Source organism: Bufo bufo, chromosome 8 (genome assembly GCF_905171765.1).
Source record: "Bufo bufo chromosome 8, aBufBuf1.1, whole genome shotgun sequence".
NCBI classification, from domain to species: Eukaryota; Metazoa; Chordata; class Amphibia; order Anura; family Bufonidae; genus Bufo; species Bufo bufo.
Window position 1 is genome coordinate 158,795,141 of NC_053396.1, and position 24,446 is coordinate 158,819,586.

General features: G+C 43.9%; 1 protein-coding gene across 1 annotated transcript in view; it reads left to right on the forward strand.

Moving 5' to 3' along the window:
• Positions 1–24,446, forward strand: part of ARHGEF6 (Rac/Cdc42 guanine nucleotide exchange factor 6) — a 116,834-nt gene that overhangs the window by 53,062 nt on the left and 39,326 nt on the right. The window contains 6 exon segments of the mRNA XM_040404762.1: positions 336–458; positions 5,591–5,729; positions 11,897–11,952; positions 16,276–16,279; positions 20,672–20,818; positions 23,122–23,208. Coding sequence (XP_040260696.1) covers positions 336–458; positions 5,591–5,729; positions 11,897–11,952; positions 16,276–16,279; positions 20,672–20,818; positions 23,122–23,208 — 556 coding nt within the window.

Below are 24,446 nucleotides of genomic sequence, written 5' to 3' on the forward strand. Positions count from 1 at the left end.
AACATGCCCTGATAGCTGTAGGTTGTCCGTGCTCGCTGGGAGTTGTAGTTTTGCAACAGCTGGAGGGCCGCCGGTTGGACATCCCTGATATAAATGGTCTTTAATAGCTTTAGGTAAATGCAGTTCTCTAAATAGATGCAGCAGACGGTCACGGGGATCCACTGTTTACCGCACACATGGCCAAAGTTATGTGATCAATACGTTCTTCTCTTCCTGCTGCCGCAGTCCCTGACATTAATGATGGGACAGAAGTTTGATGTAGGGTATACATGTTTTAGTAAATCTCATGAGCGGATCAGATTATGCTAATATGCAGTAATATTGATGTCTTATAGGTTGCCAGAAAATCATCAAAATGTTGGAGGTTGTTTTCTGACCCTTTTTAATCAGTTTAAGTCTTTATATTTGACATACTGTGCAAATCACCCAATAGCTGTCAATGTCCTCACTCAGCACAGGTAAGTCTCTAACATTACTCTTTCTAGTAATCTAAAATGTTTGGACTATAAGACATAAATGTAGGCAGGAAAAAATAAAGAAGGAACTCATTTCAGATTTCTGTGGTGTCTAGGGTAATAGAGGGATTAATGTCTGCTTACCTAGTAATCCAGAGTATTTAAGGGTTTAATGTCTGCTTCCCTGATGTCTAGGGTAATGGAGGGGTTAATATTTGCTTCCCTGGTGGTCTATGGTAATAGAGGGATTAATGTCTGCTTCACTGGTGGTTTAGGGTAATGGAGGGGTAATGTATGATTTATAGGCGGTTTAAAGGCAGATGGAGGAATAATGCCTGCGTCACTAGTAGTCTAAAGTAATGGAGGGGTAAGTATCTTTCCCTGGTGATCTAGGGTAATGGGGGATTAATGTCTGCGTCTCTCATGGTCTAGGGCAGTAATGTCGAACCTTTAAAGACCCAGTGCCCAAACTGAACCCCAAAACCCACTTATTTATCGCAAAGTGCCAACACAGCAATTTACCCTGAATACTACACTCGAACAGTATATCTTCCATGTACTTTATCATTTAGTTATAATAGCCTGCCTACATTCTGTGCGCTGTCTGTGCCGTTCATAGTGCGCCCTGCGCTTATGAATGGCAGGAAAAATCTAAGGCATATTGGTGCACCTTAGACTTTTTCCAGGGCGTGGGTGCCCACAGAGAGGGCTCTGAGTGCCACCTCTGGCACCCGTGCCATAGGTTCGCCATCACTGGTCTAGGGTAAAGGAGGGGTTATTGTATGTTTTACAGGTAGTTTAGGGCAATTAATATCAGTTTAACTAGTGACACAGCATAATAGAAGGGATAGTATCGGTACCCTGTGGACTGGGGTAGTGAAGGGGTTATTTTCTGCTTTTCCATGGTCTAGGATATGAAGGTAAATGATCATTGACCCTGTAGTCTAGGGAAGCGATGGGGTGTCCATAACTCACCCCCTGCCTCTAATGCTGTCTGCCATGTCCTGTCTCTCTGGCAGGAAACTTATTCTTTGTAGTTGTTCTAAATTATATTTTGTATTGTAGGCCTGAGCTGCATTTACAATTCTGCAGGCTTCAGGGCTGAAATCTCCCAACACACTTGACTCACCGTCTGTACAGAACTTGCCCTGAGCATTTACACTTTAGAAAATCTCATCTTGATTTGCAAGGAACTATAATCTGATGTAGGAAAATCGAACTGTCCCCCTGCATTAGAGGAGCTACTATGCTTAGTGTGTCTGACTACAAGCTTGTTTACCATGTGTAATTGCAGCCAGCAGAATTGTGAATGCAGCTCTGGACTATAATATACCTATAAGGGTCCATTCACACGTCCGCAATTTCGTTCCGCATTTTGCGGAACGGAATTGCGGACCCATTCATTTCTATGGAGCAGCACGATGTGCTGCCCGGATCGGGAATTGCGGATCCGCACATCCGGGTCCGCAATTCCGTTCCCGAAAAAAAATATAGAACATGTCCTATTCTTGTCCGCAATTGGGGACAAGAATAGGCATTTTCTATAAAGTGTCGGCGATGTGCGGTCCGCAAAACGTGTGAATGGACCCTAACTGTATTATATAGACCTATAGGCTTTTCCTGTTGATGGGAATTCTTCCTTTCACACCTTTTGCTTCATGTTTTTATTGTTCCTGTAGATAACGGGAGCTTTTCATTTTTTTTAGTACATGCAGGGAATTAGGTGTTACCGGTTACAATTAAGCTCTCACAGTTGGAGGTAATGTTTAACTGTTGTCATTGGTCATAGGGCTGTCATCACTCTAATCATACTGCAAGTCTCAAAACCGAAGAAGCATCCTTCAGAAATAGCAGGCCTCTTATTTTAGCTCTTCAGCTTAGTAGACTTACTATTTTCAAGTGCTATAAAAAAAAGTTACAGTAAATTACCTTACTTAAAAATATTTGAAAGATTTGTATTATAGCAAAAACTGGCATTACCAGCATCTGATAGTTCAGGCTCAAAATTAAATCTAGAGGTTAGACTCCAATTCACACCCCAGTTTCCAGCATAATCATGCTATGGTGCTACTTGTAGATGATCCTCAGTACGGGCTCCTCAGCTGTCTGAAGCTGATGCCTGCAGATTAAGAAGAGAACAACTGATGCGCTGCCCCCCGTCTTCTCTGTTGAGCAGGGGTCACCGGACGCTGTTGTCATGTCCTTAGACCATTCTCACTGTTACTTCAGAAGATTAAAACATCCCCACAGCTTTGGTGCTATGGATACACCTCCCCTTCCAGTCTTATCTCATGAAGAGTGCCAGAGTCCTCCAATAATGCTTTCACTGCCTAGAATGTATGTAATACAGTGTGAATTTTTAGATGCTTTCATTGGTCAGAATGTTAGAGATTAGGGTAATAAAGCTTAGCTCTACTACGACGATGCAATCTTTTCAGGGAACAGCACTTGATCTGTCCCCTACATTAAAGAGGACCTCTCACCACTCCTGACATGCCTGTTTTAATAGCTTCATGCATTCCCCATGTAATAACGATTCTGGAGCATCTATTCTCATGGCTCTATGTTGTGTCATTCCTTTATTATTTCTACTAGAAGTTATGAATGAATAGCTAGCAGCCTGCAGTAATGATACAGGCGGTGGTAACCAGTTGGGGTGTGTACCTGCACAGTCTGACAATGGCAGCACTGATTGGATAGAGTGAGACTGTGCAGAGACACACCCCAACTGGTTAACTTCCCTCTGTACCCTTACTGCAGACTGCTAGCATTTCGTTCATAACTTCTAGTAAAAAATAATACAGGAATGGAACAACATGGAGCCATAAGAATAGATGTTCCAGAACTGTTATTACATGTTACAACAGGTGTGTCAGGAGAGGTGAAAGGTCCTCTTTAAAGGCTATGAACGCATTTGGGGACAATTTATATCATTGCATTTTACTCATTTTGGACTATAAATCATTTTTTCAAATGGTCTTTATAAAAAGTTTTCTACAGTTTTTTTTTTCCCCGTAGAGGGTTACGTTTCAGCCAAGCTACAAAGTACCTTAGTTTCAGTTTTACACTGAGTCCCGTCATGTTGCTGTTCTGACAGCTTGATGTATAGCCATTATCTCTGATAGCTCATAAACACTCATTAAAGCTATATTCTTAAGTATATGAGTGTTTATAAGGCCAGTTTCACACTGACCTTGATTGTCCGGCAAATATGGCAGCCGGACAAAAAATGATGCGTGCAGCGGTATTTATCCGGCTGCCTCTCAAGATATTTGCCCTGCTGTGGCCAGGGCGGACTTCCGGCAGCACACATGTGCAAATGGTAGTACGGATCCGGCAGGCTGTTCCTCTGCTGGAACAGCCTGCCTGAAAATCTTAACGCCAGTGTGAATCTGGCCTAACCTTTCAGGAATTCAGAGATAAGGGCTATACCTTTTTGTCAGAACAGCTATATGACGGGGCTCAGTGTAAAACTGAAAGTGAGATACTCTGCAGCTAGGCTGAAATTTAACCCTGTAGGACAAAAACTGCTGAACACTTTTAATAAAGGTCAAATAAAAAAAATAGATTATGTTACATGGGAATCTGCTCTCTAATTAATCCACTTGGTGAAAACGAAAGAATGAGGATTTCCACTCATTGCAGTTTTCATGCAGAAACCATGGCGGGTGTCCAACCATGGATTAGCCCCATTGAATGGGACTAAATCTGCAGGCCAGTCCATGCAAAATGCTAAACTGGGCAGAAATCTGAGGGTCAGCCTTGGATTTCTGCTTTTTCCCCCTTTTTTTTTGGCCATGTTAACATAGTGCCAACTAGTAACAGTGCCAACCAAACAGTGCTGCTTGGGCCACTTACAATAGTTTTGCAGGTTGTATGCGTCCCCCAGGCTGCAGGTTTTGCTCTCCTGTGACCGGGTATGGACAAGCTGTGTACAGTGACGCCTTTTTTTCAAATTACCGTTTTATTAAAGATTTTTCAATAGGAGCAGAACAACACCAACCAATGTCAGTGACAAAAATGATACAAAGAGTATAACATAAGAATTAGCATGAGACACAATAGCATAACAATGTATAGTCATGTGGCTATTGATACCAAGCGTACGCGAAGAAGAAGAGACGACAGACACAGAAGACAGACAAAAGACAAGACAGCAGGGAGGGGAGAAGGGAAGGAAGGGAAAATGGGGGGGACGGGACTGCAGTATAGCAAGGAATATCTAAAGCCTGGCATCACGAAACGAGGACGTGGCGCGGAATTCCTCCCAAGGGCCCCAGGTCCTCACAAACCGGGTCACATCAGAGGGCATTGCACTGATAAGGTCCCAATTTCCTCAAACCACTCCTCGAGAGAGAGAGGGGGGAGAGGTGGATATCCAATGTCTGGGAATCGCCGCCTGTATCATGTATTTCACAAGAGAATTCTTATAAGCTGGGACATTCAGGACGCTATCAAATAGCAGAAGGGACTCTGGGGAGTTCTGTTTGGGGACCCCAGTGACCAGAAAGGGCGCAACACATTACACTTCCACCAGACATGGAGCATTGTGCCCTCCTCCGTAAGGCATCTCCAGCAACGATCCGATACCGTCGGGAACCATTGGTGGAGCAGCACTGGTACCCTGTACCACCTGGAGACAATTTTATAACTAGTTTCTTGAGCTTTGGTAGAAATCTCCAGTGACGCCTTTTTATGAAGCGCTCTATATACTGAAGATGAAGGTTTGTTGCTGTACCATTCCTTTCTCTGAGATGTTAGCTGGAGGACTTTGCAGACCTATAGTGTAAGGCTACTTTCACATCTGCGGCACTGCGATCCGGAATCAGCCGGACACAAACCACAGCATGCAGCAGTATTTGTCTGGCTGACTCTCTGCATATTTGCCGGATTGCAGCCAGATCTCTTCCAGACCCCATTATAGTTAAAGGGGTCGGTGGGCATTCTGGTTGCATCCGGCCATGCCACATAAGTTAAAGTACCCTAAATTACAAACTCATCTATACGAACACCACATGTTACAAGCACGGCGCCCTTTGTAGAGCACCAACTAGTCTAGTTCTATCTATAGGGTAATGTGCTTTCCTGAGCCCGTGATGACTATGCCACCTACAAACTGCCTTCTTCTTTATTAGTGATGAACTGGAGAAGTTCATGGAGGGGCAAGGAGCCACTAACCCAGGAATTCTGGTGCTGACCACAAGCCTCAGCAAACCTTTCATGAGGCTGGAGAAATATGTCACTCTCCATCAAGAACTGGAAAGACACATGGAGGTAAATGCTTCTTGTAAAGTTTCTACTCATGTTACAGCATCTGGTCGGCATGATCTGTGAACAGGCTTCACTGTGTGGATCGCGTCTTCCTATTCATGGCTTGTTTCACATATGCGTGAAACAAATCTGGCAGGCTGTTCTGGAGAGAACCGGCCTATTAGATCTGTCCCTGTAGGACACTACTGTGCGCTGCTGGAATTCCGTCTGTCCCCATTCACTATAATGGGGGCCGGTGGAGATCCAACCACAACCGGGCAAATATGCTGAGGAGCGGCCGGACAGATCCGACAGGCTGTTCATGCATATGTCAAACAAGCCTATCTCTTACAACATAACACTCAACCCATCACCTGTATTTCTTTAGATGAACATAAGATTTCCCATAATTTTTCATATAGTGAAGGAAATTATCTTGGTGGTGGATCAATCATGCTTTGGGGTTGTGTTTCCGCCAATGGCAATGGGAACATTTCACGGGTAGAGGGAAGAATGGATTCAATGAAATTCCAGCAAATTCTGAAAGGTTTTACTGTAATTGCTGTGGTTTTGTTATGTGGTTATTGGCTATGCAATTTCTACAAGTGAAATACATTTATGTTACATTTTTAACCTGCAAAAGAATGCATGGCCTATAACCACATCACAAAACTGCAGCAAACCCGGTAAAACTGAGTGCGTTTTTTTTTTATAATGCAATTTTGACTGTGGTTAAAAACATCTCATCTGAATGTACCCTCACAAAGCTGACAGTAAAATATAAAACTAATGCACAAGTCTGAAGGCATCTTCATCAATGGATGGTGCATGCTATTAATGGAAAAATCGTAGCATGCACCATCCAGCTCTGATTAAGGCTCCATTCACACGTCCGCAAATGGGTCCGCATCCGTTCCGCAATTTTGCGGAACGGGTGCGGACCCATTCATTTTCTATAGGGACGGAATGGATGCGGACAGCACACAGTGTGCTGTCCGCATCCGTATTTGCGGAGCGTGGCCCCGATCTTCGGGTCCGCAGCTCCGCAAAAGATAGAACATGTCCTATTCATGTCCGCAGCTTGCGGACAAGAATAGGCATTTCTATAGGGGTGCAACACACCACGGACGTGTGAATGGAGTCTTATTCACTCAAGTGAGTGGAACTGCAAGAAGAACACACTGGTTGCGGACATCATCTGAGAGTGGCTTTAACATCTTCTAGGTGTATGGCCACCTTTACTCTGTGGCTGTCTTTTTTTTTTTAATACTGAGGAGCTTTACTACTTTTGTGTCAGTGTGTGTATTATGGAATGGTCTGCTGTGTGACCGACAGATAAATCCTCTGATAGTTGGCAATGTATATATGCATCATATACTGGCTTCACCTTCTCCTCATCTGACTGCTCTGATGTCTCCTTATCACTTACTTTTACTAACAGCAGTGCCAAGTCAGGGGATTTAAAGGGAATCTGTCACATTTCTATGTTTGACATATTTTTTAACAATTTTTGATGATATTTGTAATTTTCCATGTCAATGTCTATATTTAAAGAAAAAATGTAAAATCCTGCAGGTTTTTGCACTGGCCACTAAGCCTAATAAAAGGAGCCACTTCTGTCACGTTATCTGCTTATCTTTCATTCTAATCCTGCCTGTAATGATATCACCTATGTGTATAGTGTTAAAGATGTACCCAGCTTTCCTGGGACACGGAGACTTTTGTGTTTAATTTCGCTGTGCACCATAAGAAGATGACAATGATGTGTAAGCTAAAAACTATAAAAGTTAGCAATGTGTGTTGAGATAAGATAAGGTTTGTACGTGCTAAGTAGTCAATATGCATTTCTTGCTAAAGAAGCATGGTCTCAGCAATTAACCCGTTAGTAGAAAAAAGGAAGCTCATAGAATACTAACCAATCATGTCAATATTTTAAGAGGTTACACCCTTGGAATGGGTATAAATAAAGGGCCTAGGACACTCCCAATTTGGCATCATGGCAGAGTTTTAACCTGTATGCTGACTAATGTCATTTTCCTCCGTCAACGTCATACACCTTGATCACGTGGCTCGATCCTCACGTGACTGACCCTAGGTCTGCCACAACAATAGATAAGACAGGATCCACCATTCACAATGGGTAATTGTCAATGCTTATCTATTCTTTCCTTGTACAATGACCTCTGCACAGGTCACAGAGCATGCCTCGAAAACTCTCCCATAGAAGTCAATAGTCAGCCCCAGGCCATTGTGACTGCCATAAAGCAATTTTCTTAATGCTTTCTAAATGCTGTTAAGAAGAACTCAGGCGAGGTGGCCATGTTCAGAAATAGGTTAAATAAATCTGCAGTCAGAAAAAAAAAGAAAAAAAAAAAGGATATTTGCTGCTATCTAGTTTTAACTGGCAGATAACATTTTTGATGACTTTAACCTTTAGGCCCCTTTCAAACGAGCGCGTTTTTCACGCGGGTGCATTCAGTTCTGCGTTGCATGAAAAACGTAGCATGTTCTGTATCATGCATTTCTAATGAAGCCCTGGCCCCATAGAAGTGAATGGGGCTTCAGTGAAAAACGCATTGCATCCTGAAGCTAGTACGGATGCAATGCGTTTTTCACTGATGGTTGCTAGGAGATCTTGTTTGTGAAAAACGCATCAAAACGCATTGCACCCGCACAGAAGAAAAAACGAAACACTAAACGCAATCGCAGACGAAACTGACTGAACTTGCTTGCAAAATGGTGCAGGTTTCACTGAACGCATCCGGACCTAATCCGTCACGCTGGTGTGAAAGGGGCCTTACAGAGATTACTGTTACGTTAGCTGTAGGAAAGCAGCGTGAAGGTTAAGTTTCCTGACTTACAACTACAATAAACAAAAGTTAGTGATAAGGAAACATGTCGACCAGGTCTGAGAAGCAGCACAATGGTGAAAGAATCAGCATAAGTCATTAGTTATCTCTGTGACTTGCCGCCCAACTCCTTCCCGACACCCTAGGCACGTGCCCTCAGGTACCTTGTTGTAAATGCGGCCCTGAAATTGTTATAGATACAAATTTAGGATAGCAAGACAATCTGCCTGAAAATGGTTCAGTCAGCAGAAAGATGTGCAGAATATTATTTACATCTGAATAATGCACATATTGCCTTACATTGCTGCACTTTTTGTATGTAAATTCTAAAACCGTACAAACAAAGCTGAGACGACTGTAGCGATTTTCCACAGCACCCAGCAATCTGTTTAATTCTGATAGCCCAACACATGAAAGCTTACATTATGAAGTTCATAATATAGATATATAAAATGCACACAACAAACAGTGTATGCTAATCTAAATTTGTATTGGCGAGCCATTGGACCTGAACCTCTGATAGAAATATTTGCTGACTTTAATTACGATGCAGAAGAGAGAAATAGGACAGCTTTAGCAGACTTCCGAGGCTGGAAGAAGAAATATTAATATATTTTATAGTCATTAATAGTATTGATCGAGCACCAAAGTGCTCGGGTGCTTGAGTAGAACACTTTGCGATGCTCGGGTGTTACATAGAAACATAGAATGTGTCGGCAGATAAGAACCATTTGGCCCATCTAGTCTGCCCAATATACTGAGTACTATGGATAGCCCCTGGCTCTATCTTATATGAAGGATGGCCTTATGCCTATCCCATGCATGCTTAAACTCCTCCACTGTATTTGCAGCTACCACTTCTGCAGGAAGGCTATTCCATGCATCCACTACTCTCTACCGAGCACCCAAGCACAATGGAAGTCAATGGGAGAACCCCAGGCACCCCTTGCTCTGAAGAGGGGAGGGTGTGAGGACTCTAGCTCTGCTTAGGAGTCCCTGCTCTGACTCCATATATAGCTATGTCCATATATATGGAGTCAGTGCGTGGGGACACCCCAGTGTATTTAAATCTAATTTAGGACTCATTCACACGACCGTGCCATTTTTTGTGGTCCGAAAATTGTGGATGCCGTCCATGTTAATACACAGCTCAAAATACCCCTGCATAGACAAACGATAACATTCTGCACCTGACACTTTACAGCTTGAGAGTTGTTTTACTATTACAATTGCTTTCTATATAAAACTGTATGCAGTAAGCGCCTACGCTCCCTCTAGTGGCAGGTACAGGAACCCTAAATTTTGTCATTTAAAGGAGATTTCTAGTGAAAAAAAATGGTCAGAATATTTTTTAAAAAAAGACTAATTTCATCTCTTCCAATCCCAGCTGTTGTGACGGTGGTCCGATTCCCCCTCGTCTCCACTTCCTTGTCCCAACTTGACATGCCAGAAATACCAGCAAAGTCAAGTCATCCAATCGCTGGCTCGGGAGGGGGGGTCTTAGGGATATACCATCAATGTCTGAGATGGGAATACCCCTTTAAAGTGTAGATTTGTGTATTTATTTAAAAAAAATATTGCTTATATGCCTATTCACCATTGCGATCTGAAAATAGAAGTGTAACAAAAACATGTAAGATTTTCCAATAGCGCTTTTTAGTTTGCAGACAAATTTCTACCTGGACTCCCTGACATGTTGAGGATATGTGTCTAGGATATACAGTATGTACCAGTGTACCATCGACCTGTGGCGATCATGATGACGTCACTACATGATCATTCTGGGTGCACGCAGTGACATCATCACGTTCACCACAGGTCCTTTGGCGAACAAGTCGATGAGGTGAGTATAATTTTTTTTTAACCTCTGATTAACCCCTAAAAGGCTTAAAGTCAGTCACAGATGCCGCGATCAGTGTTGAACACGGCATCTGAGGGGTTCAATTAACGATCGCTGTTCCCCGTCATTGCGCCCGCTCCATAAAATGGAAACTGATTTGTGACGAAGTAATTCGTAATGAATTGAATTTCTTGTGAAGTTCGAAGAAGCGGACCGAATCAAAACTTCGCTCATCTCTAGTCATCCGTATACAAAAGTCGGAAACCCCTTTAATGAAGTAGCTGTATGAGCCATACCTACAACTGCTTCTATGAAAACTGCATTGCACTGTTGCAAGCACAGATGTTAATTGTGGTCTTGTGTGCTCCTGTGCAAGTCAGTGGGGGAAAAACTGGAATAAGGCTGCAAAACAAAAGAAAAAAGTGAGCAATTAGGCTTGCTGTGATTTTAAAATTGTAGATTAATTATGTGTAATGCGAGAGATATTGACAGTAGATTTTATTAATTGCTCTACGCAACTGAATTGAAAAATTAAGCAACTTGGTTAAACGTTTTCTACTTTTTATGTCTACTACTTCTTTGATGATCTACATGTCTCCATGGTAACAGACTACAAACAGAATTTGAGTAGTCTGATCCTGCCGTAAATAGGGGACGGATAGAAGAGGCAATGACTGCAGGATCAGACTTCACAGGGTTTGTTTGTAGGCTGTTATCACATGAGCCAGGGGCACAAAATGATAAGAAATCTTTAATCAACGCTCTTTGCAAAGTCGCTTCATTTCTCATTTTAGACATTTAGGAACCACAGAAAAAAACATTGGCTGTGAAGATGGTAGACATAGCTATCCTTTTCACTGCCAAGGACATACAGCATGTATATATGCTTGCCGTGGCTAAAAACTAAGAACTAGCATAGCGTTAAATGTTACCATAGGTCAGACTTTTGAAGAGGTTGTCCAGGTTAATCAAAAATCTCTCCAAAGCCAGGAATTGCGATGAAATAAAAAATACTATACTCACTAGTTTAATCCCCCTTCCGCATCTAGTACAGACTGAAATTTGTATGCTTTTTTTTTTTTTTTTTTTTACAAAATGTTACTCTTTAATGCAAATCAAATGTAGGTGCCCATAATTGTAAAGAGCTTGGTGGTATTTTCATTTTACTGTTCGAATTTCTTTTTTAAATTGTAGAATTTTTTTTGTATTTGTCTTAAGTGTGAAAAGGGTTAAAGAAGCAGCTCAACACAATGTGGGGAAAAATGTGGCAGGATATTGGGCATGTTTGGGCTTTATGAATTCTGTCTTTTTTTAGTTGCTTTGTAAATGGGATATTTCAACATCTGGCCCAAAATGCTGAAAATCCATTACGTGTGAAGGTGGCCTCAGGTTTCCTCTTTGTATTGAATTGTGTGCGGTTTGTATTATATGTCATATTGTGCTTTATCTTGTCCCCATCATAAGGAAATACTAAACAGTAGCAATGCTTCTTCTTGTTCTAGGAAGCTCATCCAGATCATAAAGATGTTCTGCGAGTTACTGCTCCTTCAAGGCTCTTGTGTAAGACTTCTTTGCCGTCAGAAGCTGAGCGTTTATGTATAGCGATTGGGTTCTGAGCAGAGTGAATCACGCCTGACATTTCTCCACTTGCTGGATGCAAATTCCATTGTAAGGGGATGTCTGACTAAGGCAAAAGTCCCAAGCTTCTACTGGCAACTCTGTATTTTACACATAAAGGGGTTCTCCCATGATTAATGTAAAAACTGAAAATCAGACATCCTCTAGTACATGACAATTTGTCCTGAATGAAAGTGCTCCAGTTGTCCTGAAAAGTTGTGGGTGGCTCTTGGGATCTCCTAGGACTGTATGCAACTCATTTCAAGCTCTTTAACACTTTGCCAGCATTAGGAATGTTGAAGTGACCGTGACAAGTCTGGCTATGGGTAAACGCATGGCTGCTGCTGGTAAACAAACAGCCTCTTTAAAAACAACTGCAATGTACCATTTTTATATGTTTTTAAAAAAAAGGAAAAAGGTCAGAAAATGTTTTGCTTTTTGGAGGCAAAATGCCTACCGGTTTTGTTTACATACACACCACCTGGGGTCATGTGATCCTCCTTCTTCTGAGCTGAAAAATGGTTAACTCCATTTTGATAAATCATCTGAATCAAATTGCCAAAAATTTGGATTCAGATGTGAATCCAATTTTGGAAAATTCAGATAGAATTCTATTAGTTTAGAATGGATTCACTCATCCCTAGGGATGTCCCATCAGGACAGTTATGGCTTATCTACCTCTGGGATCTGCTCCTACCTCGAGAACGAAGCCCCTCTCGTGCCACTGTGAGTGAAAAGGGGACTGCACATTCTCAGCTCTCTCCATTCACTTTTGTTGGATTGCTGAACTATGATGCTATATTAATATCTAAAATTTGCACATTTTTCCTGCCCCAGGACACTTAGGCAAGAGTTGCCTACAGGCACAGGAGACATGGCCCTAAAGGGGTTATCCATCCCCTATAATGACCCCCCCCCCCCCCCCCCCAATATAGATTATACTTACCCCACTCCCCGGCACCCGCGTCACCCCTGAGCCACACACGGCCGCCGCTGCATCTTGTGGGTGACGCTAGAGAGGCTCATCCCTGTCACGGCCTGCTGTTGGCTGCTCTCCTCGTTGCCGAATGTTCTGAGCTGCGCGACCGGGAGATGCAGCGGCGGCTTGCGGGGATCTGGAGCGATGCAGGTGCCTAGGGGCAGGATAAGTATAATCTATATGAGGAGCCAGGGCATTGGGGGGGGGGGGTCATTATAGAGGTTGGATAACCCCTTTAAGGCCACGTCTCCTGTGCCTGAGGCAACTCCTGCCCTAAGTGTTTGACTCATCAATGTTTAGAAGCCCACACTAGGCACAGAACTCCATACATGTATGGTGGTGGTGGCACATAGTTAGCCGTGAGCCCCATACATGTACAGCACAGGGATGGTTCGGGCACAAGAGCTGTTACGTATTACATATATTACATGTTACATATTACAGCATATCACAGCTGACACTCTCCTACAATGGCTGTAGTCATGGTCAATAGTGACTAGAACATCCACGTTTATAGACAAAGTGAGGGAGCTCCCTCTGTCACTTCATCAGCACCCCTAAGATGTGATCATGGGGTGCCAGTAGGTTGCAATGATGGCTGGGGCCTAAAGAAGGCCCCCAGGTCTGATACATTTATGCCGTTTAAGCCATGCTGCGTGTGATGTAAGCAGTCAGATGATTGCATATCCATGTCCACTAGTGGGATTAAAAAAAAATGTTTTTAAAAAAAGTAAAAATGTTGAGAAAAGAAATTACTTACAAAATTATTTTTTTTAATGGAAAAAATATTAAAACAGTAATACCATACTGCTAAATCTGTAATGACTGCTGCCAAGTGGTGTACCTGCAATAGAGGCAGACAACGTGACTGCTATGGGGCCTGGGGCGAGGGAGCCACAGCAGGAGCATGTTGTTCTCTTCCCCGAGTGATTTTCATGTAGCTGCCACTAGGGGAGCTCAATGTAAAGAGATTGTTACAGCTCCCCTGGTAGATGTATACATTTCTATTCACTGAGCTCCCCCTAGTGGTGGCTGCAGGGAGTCAGCTAGCTTTGAAACAGAAGGGAAGCAGAAAACCTGCTACATGTATTCATGCCCTTTTTTTGTGTAATTACACTGAGAAATATGGTGTTCAAAATGAGCACTATATTTTCCCCACATAAAAGTCAGAAAGGTGGGTGAGGCCAAAGGCAATTTCACTAGAAAGCTGGGGTGAGTACATGTTCTGCATTGCCTGGGAGTGACTGATGCACGTTACACTTGGAAACTAGGGGCAGGGGACCCATACTAAGGGTACTTTCACACTTGCGGCAGACGATTCTGGCAGGCAGTTCTGTCGCTGGAACTGCCTGCCGGATCCATCAAAACGCATGCAAACTGATGGCATTTGTCAGATCCTGATCCGTATGACAAATGCATTGAAATGCCGGATCCGTCTCTCCGGTGTCATCCGTAAAAATAGATCCGGCATTTATTTTTTTCATATTTTTTGCGGTCTGAGCATGCGCAGACCGCAATGCCTGATCCGTTTTGCCGGAACACTCGGGGCCGTATCCGGCATTTAATGCATGTCAATGGGAAAAAATGCCGGATCCGGCATTCCGGCAAGTTTTCCGGAATTTCGGACGGAGATAAAACTGCAGCATGCGGCTTATCAATAAATTGCAGTCTTTGTGCGTGGACTCCCATATTGTTGAATGTAGGGGTGGGCGATATAGACGATATAGGCGATATGCGATATAAATTTGTGCCACGATATGGATTTTGAGCATATCGCCTATATCGCCGGACCGCGATATGATCGCTCTCTGCGCGCACCATCTTCTCCTGAGCCGGCACACTGGGCACAGTCACAGTGGAGGAGAGAGTCCCTCCCTCCCCACTGTGCGCGGCTGCCGCTGACCACCAATGACAAAAGAGGAGGGGAGGGACTGACTGTAAATCATTGAGTTTTCACGATCTCAGTGAGCGCGTGAAAACTCAAATCCGATGGTATATTCTAACCCCCAGGCGTTCCCATGGTGACAGGGACGCTTGCCTGGGGGTTAGAATATACAGGGCCACGCCGCTGACAGTAGAACATTTAAAAACTAATCAGTAACTTTAACTTTATTAATTGGTGATCTCTTTACTGTATACCTTACTAGGTCTTAGCTCCGATAACAGCAGGCAGTGCGGCCGGGCGGCGCTCACTCACTGACCTTACGCGCCTGCTCCTCCCACTAGGCGGCGCAGGCGCGTGACGTCAGTGAGTGAGCGCCGCCCCCCGCACTGCCTGCTGTTACCGGAGCTAAGACCTAGTAAGGTATACAGTAAAGAGATCACCAATGAATAAAGTTAAAGTTACTGATTAGTTTTTAAATGTATTCCTGTGAGCGTCGGGGGGGGGGGGGGGGAGAATCTGTGGATGGCACCGTTTAGGGGAGGGGGGGGGATCTGTGGATGGCACCGTTTAGGGGAGGGGGGGGATCTGTGGATGGCACCGTTTAGGGGAGGGGGGGGGATCTGTGGATGGCATCGTTTAGGGGAGGGGGGGTCTGTGGATGGCACCGTTTAGGGGAGGGGGGGATCTGGGGATGGCACCGTTTAGGGGAGGGGGGATCTGGGGATGGCACCGTTTAGGGGAGGGGGGGATCTGTGGATGGCACCGTTTAGGGGAGGGGGGGGGATCTGTGGATGGCACCGTTTAGGGGAGGGGGGGATCTGTGGATGGCACCGTTTAGGGGAGGGGGGGGGGGTCTGTGGATGGCACCGTTTAGGGGAGGGGGGGGGATCTGGGGATGGCACCGTTTAGGGGAGGGGGGGGGGATCTGGGGATGGCACCGTTTAGGGGAGGGGGGGGGATCTGGGGATGGCACCGTTTAGGGGAGGGGGGGGGATCTGGGGATGGCACCGTTTAGGGGAGGGGGGGGGGATCTGGGGATGGCACCGTTTAGGGGAGGGGGGGGATCTGGGGATGGCACCGTTTAGGGGAGGGGGATCAGCTCCCTGCTGCTGTGTGCACAAAGCACAGGGCAGCAGGGAGAGTGTAAAGTCCTATTCACCCTAATAGAGCTCTATTAGGGTGAATATGACAAGGGTTCTAGCCCTTAAGGAGACTAATAGTTATTAAATAAAAAGTAAAAAAAAGTTTAAACACGCCCCCCCCAAATATAGAAAACAATATATCGCAATATATATCGCATATCGCACATGCTTAAAATTATATCGCAATATAGATTTTAGGCCATATCGCCCACCCCTAGTTGAATGGATTAGGCAGTGGCAGAGGGACAGACAACAGAGGGTTGTAGTCAATGGAGTATATTCAGACCATGGTCTTGTTACCAGTGGGGTACCTCAGGGATCTGTTCTTGGACCCATATTGTTTAATATCTTTATCAGCAAAATTGCAGAAGGCCTCGATGGTAAGGTGTGTCTTTTTGCTGATGACACAAAGATTTGTAACAGGGTTGATGTTCCTGGAGGGATACACCAAATGGAAAAGGATTTAGGAAAACTAGAGGAATGGTCAAAAATCTGGCAACTAAAATGTAATGTTGATAAGTGCAAGATAATGCGCCTGGGGCGTAAAAACCCAAGAGCAGAATATAAAATCAGTGATACAGTCCTAACCTCAGTATCTGAGGAAAGGCATTTAGGGGTCATTATTTCAGAAGACTTAAAGGTAGGCAGACAATGTCATAGAGCAGCAGGAAATGCTAGCAGAATGCTTGGGTGTATAGGGAGAGGCATTACCAGTAGAAAGAGGAAGGTGCTCATGCCGCTCTACAGAGCACTAGTGAGACCTCATTTGGAGTATTGTGCTCAGTACTGGAGACCATATCTCCAGAAGGATTTTGATACTTTGGAGAGAGTTCAGAGAAGAGATTAAAGGACCTTAACATGTATAGCTTGGAAGACAGACGAGACAGAGGGGATAAGATAGAAACTTTTAAATACATAAAGGGAATCAACAAGGTAAAAGAGGAGAGAATATTTAAAAGAAGAAAAACTGCTACAAGAGGACATCGTTTTAAATTTGAGGGGCAAAGGTTTAAAAGTAATATCAGGAAGTATTACTTTACTGAGAGAGTAGTGGATGCATGGAATAGCCTACCTGCAGAAGTGGTAGCTGCAAATACAGTGAAGGAGTTTAAAGGGACACTGACAGGCCAAATCAGCATATATAGTTATATATATGACATTACAGGTCTTATACAGTCTATTAAAATCATCTAAGTATCCCCCCTGTCCACCTTCTAAATACCGAAATATAAAGTTTTATAACCTGCCTGTCTTGTCACCAATCTGCCCAAGGGGCGCCGTTTCATCTCAAAATGCGCCCAGCCAGCCGCTCCCAACTGCCGTTCTGAAACTCTCCCTAGTCACGATCCTGCGCATGGGCAGATTTGACATGAACGATGCCAGGAGGATTCAATTGCCCATGCGCAGGATCGTGACTGTGGAGAGTTTTAGCCGCCGCCCAGCGAAGTGAATATTGATGAGCTGGGCGGGGCTTCAGAACGGCAGTTGGGAGCGGCTGGCTGGGCGCATTTTGAGATGAAACGCCGCCCCTTGGGCAGATTGGTGACGAGACAGGCAGGTTATAAAACTTTATATTTCGGTATTTAGAAGGTGGACAGGGGGGATACTTAGATGATTTTAATAGACTGTATAAGACCTGTAATGTCATATATATATATATATATATATATATATATATAACTATATATGCTGATTTGGCCTGTCAGTGTCCCTTTAAGCATGCATGGGATAGGCATAAGGCCATCCTTCATATAAGATAGGGCCAGGGACTATTCATAGTATTCAGTATATTGGGCAGACTAGATGGGCCAAACGGTTCTTATCTGCCGACACATTCTATGTTTCTATGTAAGTTGAAAAGACTGAACTGAAGACCTCCTGATGCATCCTGAACGGATTGCTCTCCATTCAGAATGCATTAGGATAAAACTGATCAGTTCTTTTCCGGTATTGAGCCCCTAGGACGGAACTCAATGCCAGAAAAGAATAACGCTAGTGTGAAAGTACCCTAAGTTTTGCTATAGGACCCTATGATATCTGTGTATGCCCCTGACTGCTACTAGAAAAGTAAAACATTTTTATCCAGCATGGTGAATGCTTTAAAAAGAGGGAAAAAAAAAAGCCTGATTAGCGGGGATTATGAAAGTCAGGCCATCAATTTTTAAAACCTGGATAACCCCTTCAGTAAAAGTTTTTTTTAAATATATCATATGTACTGCAAAATAGCGACAGTAATGGAAAAGAATCATACTTAGGCCTCTTTCACACAAACGTGTGCGCTCCGTGGCCGTATTGCGGACCTCATTTGCGGATCCGCAATACACAGGCACTGTTCTGTGTGCATTCTGCATCACTGATGTGGACCCATTCACTTCTATGGGTCCGCAAATCCAGAGATGCGGAATGGTGCGGAACGGAAGCACAGACCAGAACTCTACGGAAGCACGGGTTTTGTCCCGTACTTCCGTTCCGCAAAAAGATAGGACACGTTCTATCTTTTTGTGGAACGGCTGGATCGTGGACCCATTGAAGTGAATGGGTCCGCAATCCGCTGCGGCTGCCCCACGTTGGGTGTCCGTGCATTATGGCCTGCAATTTGCAGGCCGCAGCATGGCCACGGGGGGCGCACACGTTCGTGTGCAAGAGGCCTTACCAATATTGCATTTGGTAAATTCAGGGCATGTAGGCCTGAGAATATCAAAACCCACTTATAGGTGTGGCTACCACAACCCTCACCTATTTTGACCAGGACAGCTTGACATTGCCAGCACTGTCACTGAAAATGAGGTCCTGGAAAGTGACTAATCCAGAATGGCTGATGCTCATTGTACCATTCCTACTGCAGTAGTAAGAGTTCCCATATGTGTAAATTGTGTGGGTGGAATTTCCTTTCTCTCCAATCTGTATACTTATAGAACCTAAAAATATAAATTCCCTCACGTACTGACAATTGATCTTTGATGGAAAGAGGTGAAAATGTAGAATGTTCATACCATGCATTCTGCAGTCATGGAAATCTCACTTGTCTATGTAAATGTCGTTATCTGAAGGTCAATTTGGAAAGTTACTTTGCATATTTTCAGCCGTTACCATGGCATGGAAGACTTGCCTCTGATTTCTAAAAATACAAAATGTTATGGTGAACCATATGATGTTCCCCAAGTTGACGTCGTCTTTGCTCATGCAGTCATGAAGGCTTCTCCCAGGGCTTTTCCGAGTGATGAGGTCCATATGCCCTTTAAGTATGCACTTATTTGTGCAGTGTCTGTATGTATCTGACTCAGAATAAAGCTAGTCTCATTTTTGCAAATTCGTCTACGTTCATAATTTTGTGAAATTCTGTGCTTGGTAACATCAAGTGGGATCGCCCCATTGTATGAAGAAGTACTGTTTTCCTATGAGGTTGGGTTTTCTAGTGAGATAAACCGCAACATCTCTGCTATGGCTGCCTTGTGCTTACAGGACAAGGGTGTTTCTCAGAAAATAGAAGCGCTGGAAAGTGTGATGATACAGATAGAGAAGCGGAGAGACTTACGATTCTGCAATATTCTAGCTGTTCAGATGTGGTTGGCACTTCTCTGAGTTTCCCTATATGGCTACCATGGTACAAATTGCTTAATTTGGGTAAAATTTATTTATTTTTTTCTCTAGAAAGTCTTTTTGGTATATGGTTGGTTGATAAAGATAAGTGAATAATTTACGAATCACTCAAAATGGCGGCCACCATTTTACAGATCAGAAGACAAAGAAGGCGTCTGCCACCAAAAAGGGATAATTCAGTGTGTTATTAAACAAGCTGATGGTTACCACCAGCTAACATCTATTTACCCATAGCCATATATGTCACTGTCACTTTGACATTACTAATCCTGTCCTGGTGGTAAAGAGCTTAAAAGGGGTTGGATACAGTCCTTAGAGTCCTCTAGGAGTGTCATACATGACTTTTCAGGACAATTAGAGCAATTCAGGTTGAATTATTCAGACCAAATCGATTAAGACGCACTAGTCTCCACTGGTTGACATTACCAATATTACTGCCAGTGCATTTGCCACAAAAGGTAACAAAGCTCCTGAGCCCCAGTGCAAAATCCTGAACAAAAATGCACACTTTAGCTAATCCAAACATGCATGTTTTTGCAGTTTTCTCAACATTTTTGTGAAAATTTTTATTATATCTGTGAGGTACACTTACTAAAAGCAACTACCACACTTGTCCCTTAAATGTTAAGTTTCATTACAAGCTCGTACTGTAGTAGTAAGTGGAATATCCACTCCAGAATTTCATGGAGGCTGATTCACTAGGAAAAACCAAATCGGGCTACAATTTTCATAAGTGTTAAGAATTCATTAATGATCAATTTTTAATGATCAATTAGAAAGCTGTGGTGGTGGCTATGGACACACAGTTTTAGGCTGCATCGCGGCCTCCCTGTCTGGTCTTACTCCATAGAACAGCCAAGCATCGGATGATACAATCTTGCGCGGAAGCTACTGAGCTGAGATGATGTGGAGAACGTGTGGTTGTAAACCGTTGAGAGTTACTCAATAGCTGAATAAGTGTCTCAGTCATGAACTATAGTATTTTCTGTATGAATGCAGTGATCTGTGTATTTCATTGCTCAATAAAACTTGCCCGAACCCTTATACTTTTTAGGCACAGTGTCAGGACTTGCGGAAGAGGAAGCAGCTGGAGCTACAGATCCTTTCTGAGCCAATCCAGTGTTGGGAAGGAGAAGACATTAAGACATTAGGAAGTGTTGTGTATATGTCACAGGTTATGGTACAATGTGGAGCAAGTGAGGTAGGTAACAAAAATACCAATACCTGTCGCCAGAGCATGCAGATTCTATGCCGTCACCTATGGGTCACATCCACATTGCTGTTAAACTGTGCTCAGAGCATTTAGTTCAGTGAGCCCGGGAAGGGGGCAATCTAGAGGGTGGGAGTGCTGATAGACGTGATGGAGGTAGTAGTTACTCATGGTGGTGGTCCTCACACTGGTACTCCCTGGGAGCCGTGCAGTGATTAGAAGGGCGGACCCTTTCTTCCCTTTAGGGCACACCCTGGGTCTGGTGGATAGTCTCCTTCCTAATGGTGTTTTGGGGTGCACTTGATGTTAGATGGGTGATGGGTTGCAGGCAAGAAGATAACAGGCCAACAGTGGCATTGACAGAGCTGGCTTTATAGTAACAAAAACAGTTCTTTACTAGAAAATGGTGATACAGTGCAAATACAATACTCTTGCAAGTAGACACAGTTCTTAGATGTCACAGGAGTCAGCTAGTCCCCAAGGCTATGTATAGGGGGTGGATGTCAATTTAGTCTCTTTACAAATGAACAATGCAGCCTCTCTCATCTGGCCTAAGGTGTACAATTTCTTTATATCAGTATATCTATATTCTATATCCTATATTCTAAGGCCACCAGGATATTGTCATGCATTAAACGAGGCATGGACTCACGGGGCAGGGATGTAATACTACCACTTTACAAAGCGCTGGTGCGGCCTCATCTGGAATACGCAGTCCAGTTCTGGGCACCAGTCCATAGAAAGGATGCACTGCAGCTGGAAAAAGTACAGAGGAGAGCGACTAAAATGATAAGGAGCATGAAGGGTCTTGGTTATGAAGAAAGATTAAAATAATTGAATTTATTTAGTCTTGAAAAGAGACGTCTAAGGGGGGGACATGATTAACCTGTACAAGTATATAAGTGGGCCATACAAAAAGTACGGCGAAAAGCTGTTCCATATAAAATGTGCTCAAAAGACAAGGGGGCACTGCCTCCGACTGAAGAAGAAAAAGTTCAGTCTCCAGAAACGTCAAAGCTTCTTTACTGTAAGAACTGTGAATCTGTGGAATAGACTTTCTCAGGACGTGGTCACAGCAGGAACAGTGGACAGTTTCAAAAAGGGTTTAGACGAATTCTTAAAAGTAAGGCCTCATGCACACGACCGTGCTGTTTTTTTGCGGTCCGCAAACCGCGGATCCTCAAAAAACCAAAGCCGTCCGTGTGCATTCCTTATCTTTTGCGGCCCCATGGAAGTGAATGGGTCCGCACCCGAACTACGGTCGTGTGCATGAGGCCTAAAAAACATAAATGCTTATGAAAACGTGTAGAAATCTGAGTCTCACTTCCTTCTGGAATTCGCATCCCCACCTATTCCTTGGTTGAACTTGATGGACGTATGTCTTTTTTTCAACCGTATTAACTATGTAACTATATGTAATATGTTACTATGTAATCTGCAATTCCCCCAGCGGGGTGTAGTCTCTTTAGCAGGTGTTCAATCTGCCTCTAATATGGTATGGTGTCTGCAACTTACTGGTGCTAACATTCACCAGTCAGAATTTTCCAGCCCCCTTCGTAATGGCTACTGTACACTCAATCAAATTCAATTCAGCTTTCCCTCAGAGGCTGGCACTTGTTCTTCAGGGTTGGTGCCTCACTGTTTATTGCTGCTTCTCAGCTCACCCTCCTCAGACTTACTATGCTCTCAGCCACTCCCTAGAGCAGGCATGCTCAACCTGCGGCCCTCCAGCTGTTGTAAAACTACAACTCCGACAATGCCCTGCTGTAGGCTGATAGCTGTAGGCTGTTCGGGCATGCTGGGAGTTGTAGTTTTACAACAGCTGGAGGGCCGCAGGTTGAGCATGCCTGCCCTAGAGGAAGGGGTGGGGTCAGCACACACCTAATGATAGTTACCAAGGGGCAGGATGATTAGTTAACTCTCCACTCCCCATATACAACCTTTAGGATGCACAATTAACCCCATGCAGTAGCTCAAAGACTCTAAATAGTATACTTATTTGTCCTTGAGAAGGTTTTCCAGATAAGCCACAGGATCCACAACCGGGATCTCTATGTATCATGCCTTCAAAGAGAAGATCAACATAGCATAGATCTACAAAAGTAAATTCCACTGAGAAAGGATAGAACAGAAATTCACATATTTGACTTTTAGGTCGAGTGCAGTTTTCAAAAGCCGGTTGATAAATCTCCGTGAATGTACAGTCTGTTTGCTGAGATTTGTATTCTGGTTCTTCTGATTAATTGTTTGTTTCTTTGACTCTGATTTTATGTTATTTTTCTTCTCTAATCAAGGAAAAAGAAGAGCGGTATTTTATGTTGTTTTCAAATGCACTTGTAATGCTGTCTGCCAGTCCACGGATGAGCGGCTTCATTTATCAGGTATTGTAGAATTTTGTTTTAGTAAGGCCTTCTGCACACGAACGTGTGCGCCCCGCGGCCGTGCTGCAGCCTGCAAAATGTGGGCCGTAATGCACGAACACCGACCGTGGGGCAGCTGCAGCGGATCGCGGCCCCATTCACTTTAATGGGTCCGCGATCCGGCCGTTCTGCAAAAAGATAGGACATGTTCTATCTTTTTGTATAACGGAAGTACGGGCCGAAACCCCACGGAAGCACTCCGTAGTGCTTCCTTAGGGTTCCGTTCCGTGCTTCCTTTCCGCACCATTCCGCATCTCCGGATTTGCGGACCCATTGAAGTGAATGGGTCCGCATCCGTGATGCGAAAATGCACACGGAACGATGCCCGTGTATTGCGGATCCGGTCGTGTGCAGGAGGCCTAATTCTTCGCATTCATCATGTGTAATTGCACAGGTGAAAGTGCAGGTATACACAAAGGTTGCATTAAACTATAGCAATCTTTCTGGAGCAGTGCTAATTTGCATAGCTTATCCCAGGGAGCTTTACTTGTAATACAGCGCATTCAGAAAGTGATCAGACCTTTTCACATTTTGCAACCTTGTGCTCAAGATCATTTTTTTAACAATCCTTCGACACTCACTACTCCATAATGAGAAAGTAAAAAACAGAATGGTCAAAATCTTTGCTAATTTATTGAAAAGTGAAAGCTAAAATCTTGCATTGACATAAATATTCAGACTCTTTACTCAGGACTTGATGCACCTTTGGCAGCGATTACAACCTCTAGTCTTCTTGGGTATGATACCACAAGGTTCTGGCATTCTTCTCTGCAAATCTTCTGTGACAGGTTGGATGGGGACAATCGGTGGACAGCCATTTTCAGGTCTCTGCAGAGATGTTTGATTGGGTTCATGTCAGGGCTCTGACTAGCCCACTCAATTCACATAGTTGTCCCTAAGCCACTCCTGTGTCATCTTGGCTGTGTGCTTAGGGTCATTGTCTTTTTGGAAGGTGAACCTTCAGCCCAGTCTGAGGTCCAGAACACATGGATCAGATTTTAATTAATAATATCTCTGTATCAAAGGGACAATGTTCCCCAGTTATAGGAATCTGATTGGGAAAGGGGGGGAGGGGGGTGGGAGGATGGGTAGTGAGTTGGGGGGAAGGGATATGGTCTTGAAATATGAGCTGAGGAAGTTGGAGTGGGTCGTGAGATTCAAGTATGGTCTGAAGTTCTATCATGTCACAGGTGATTAGA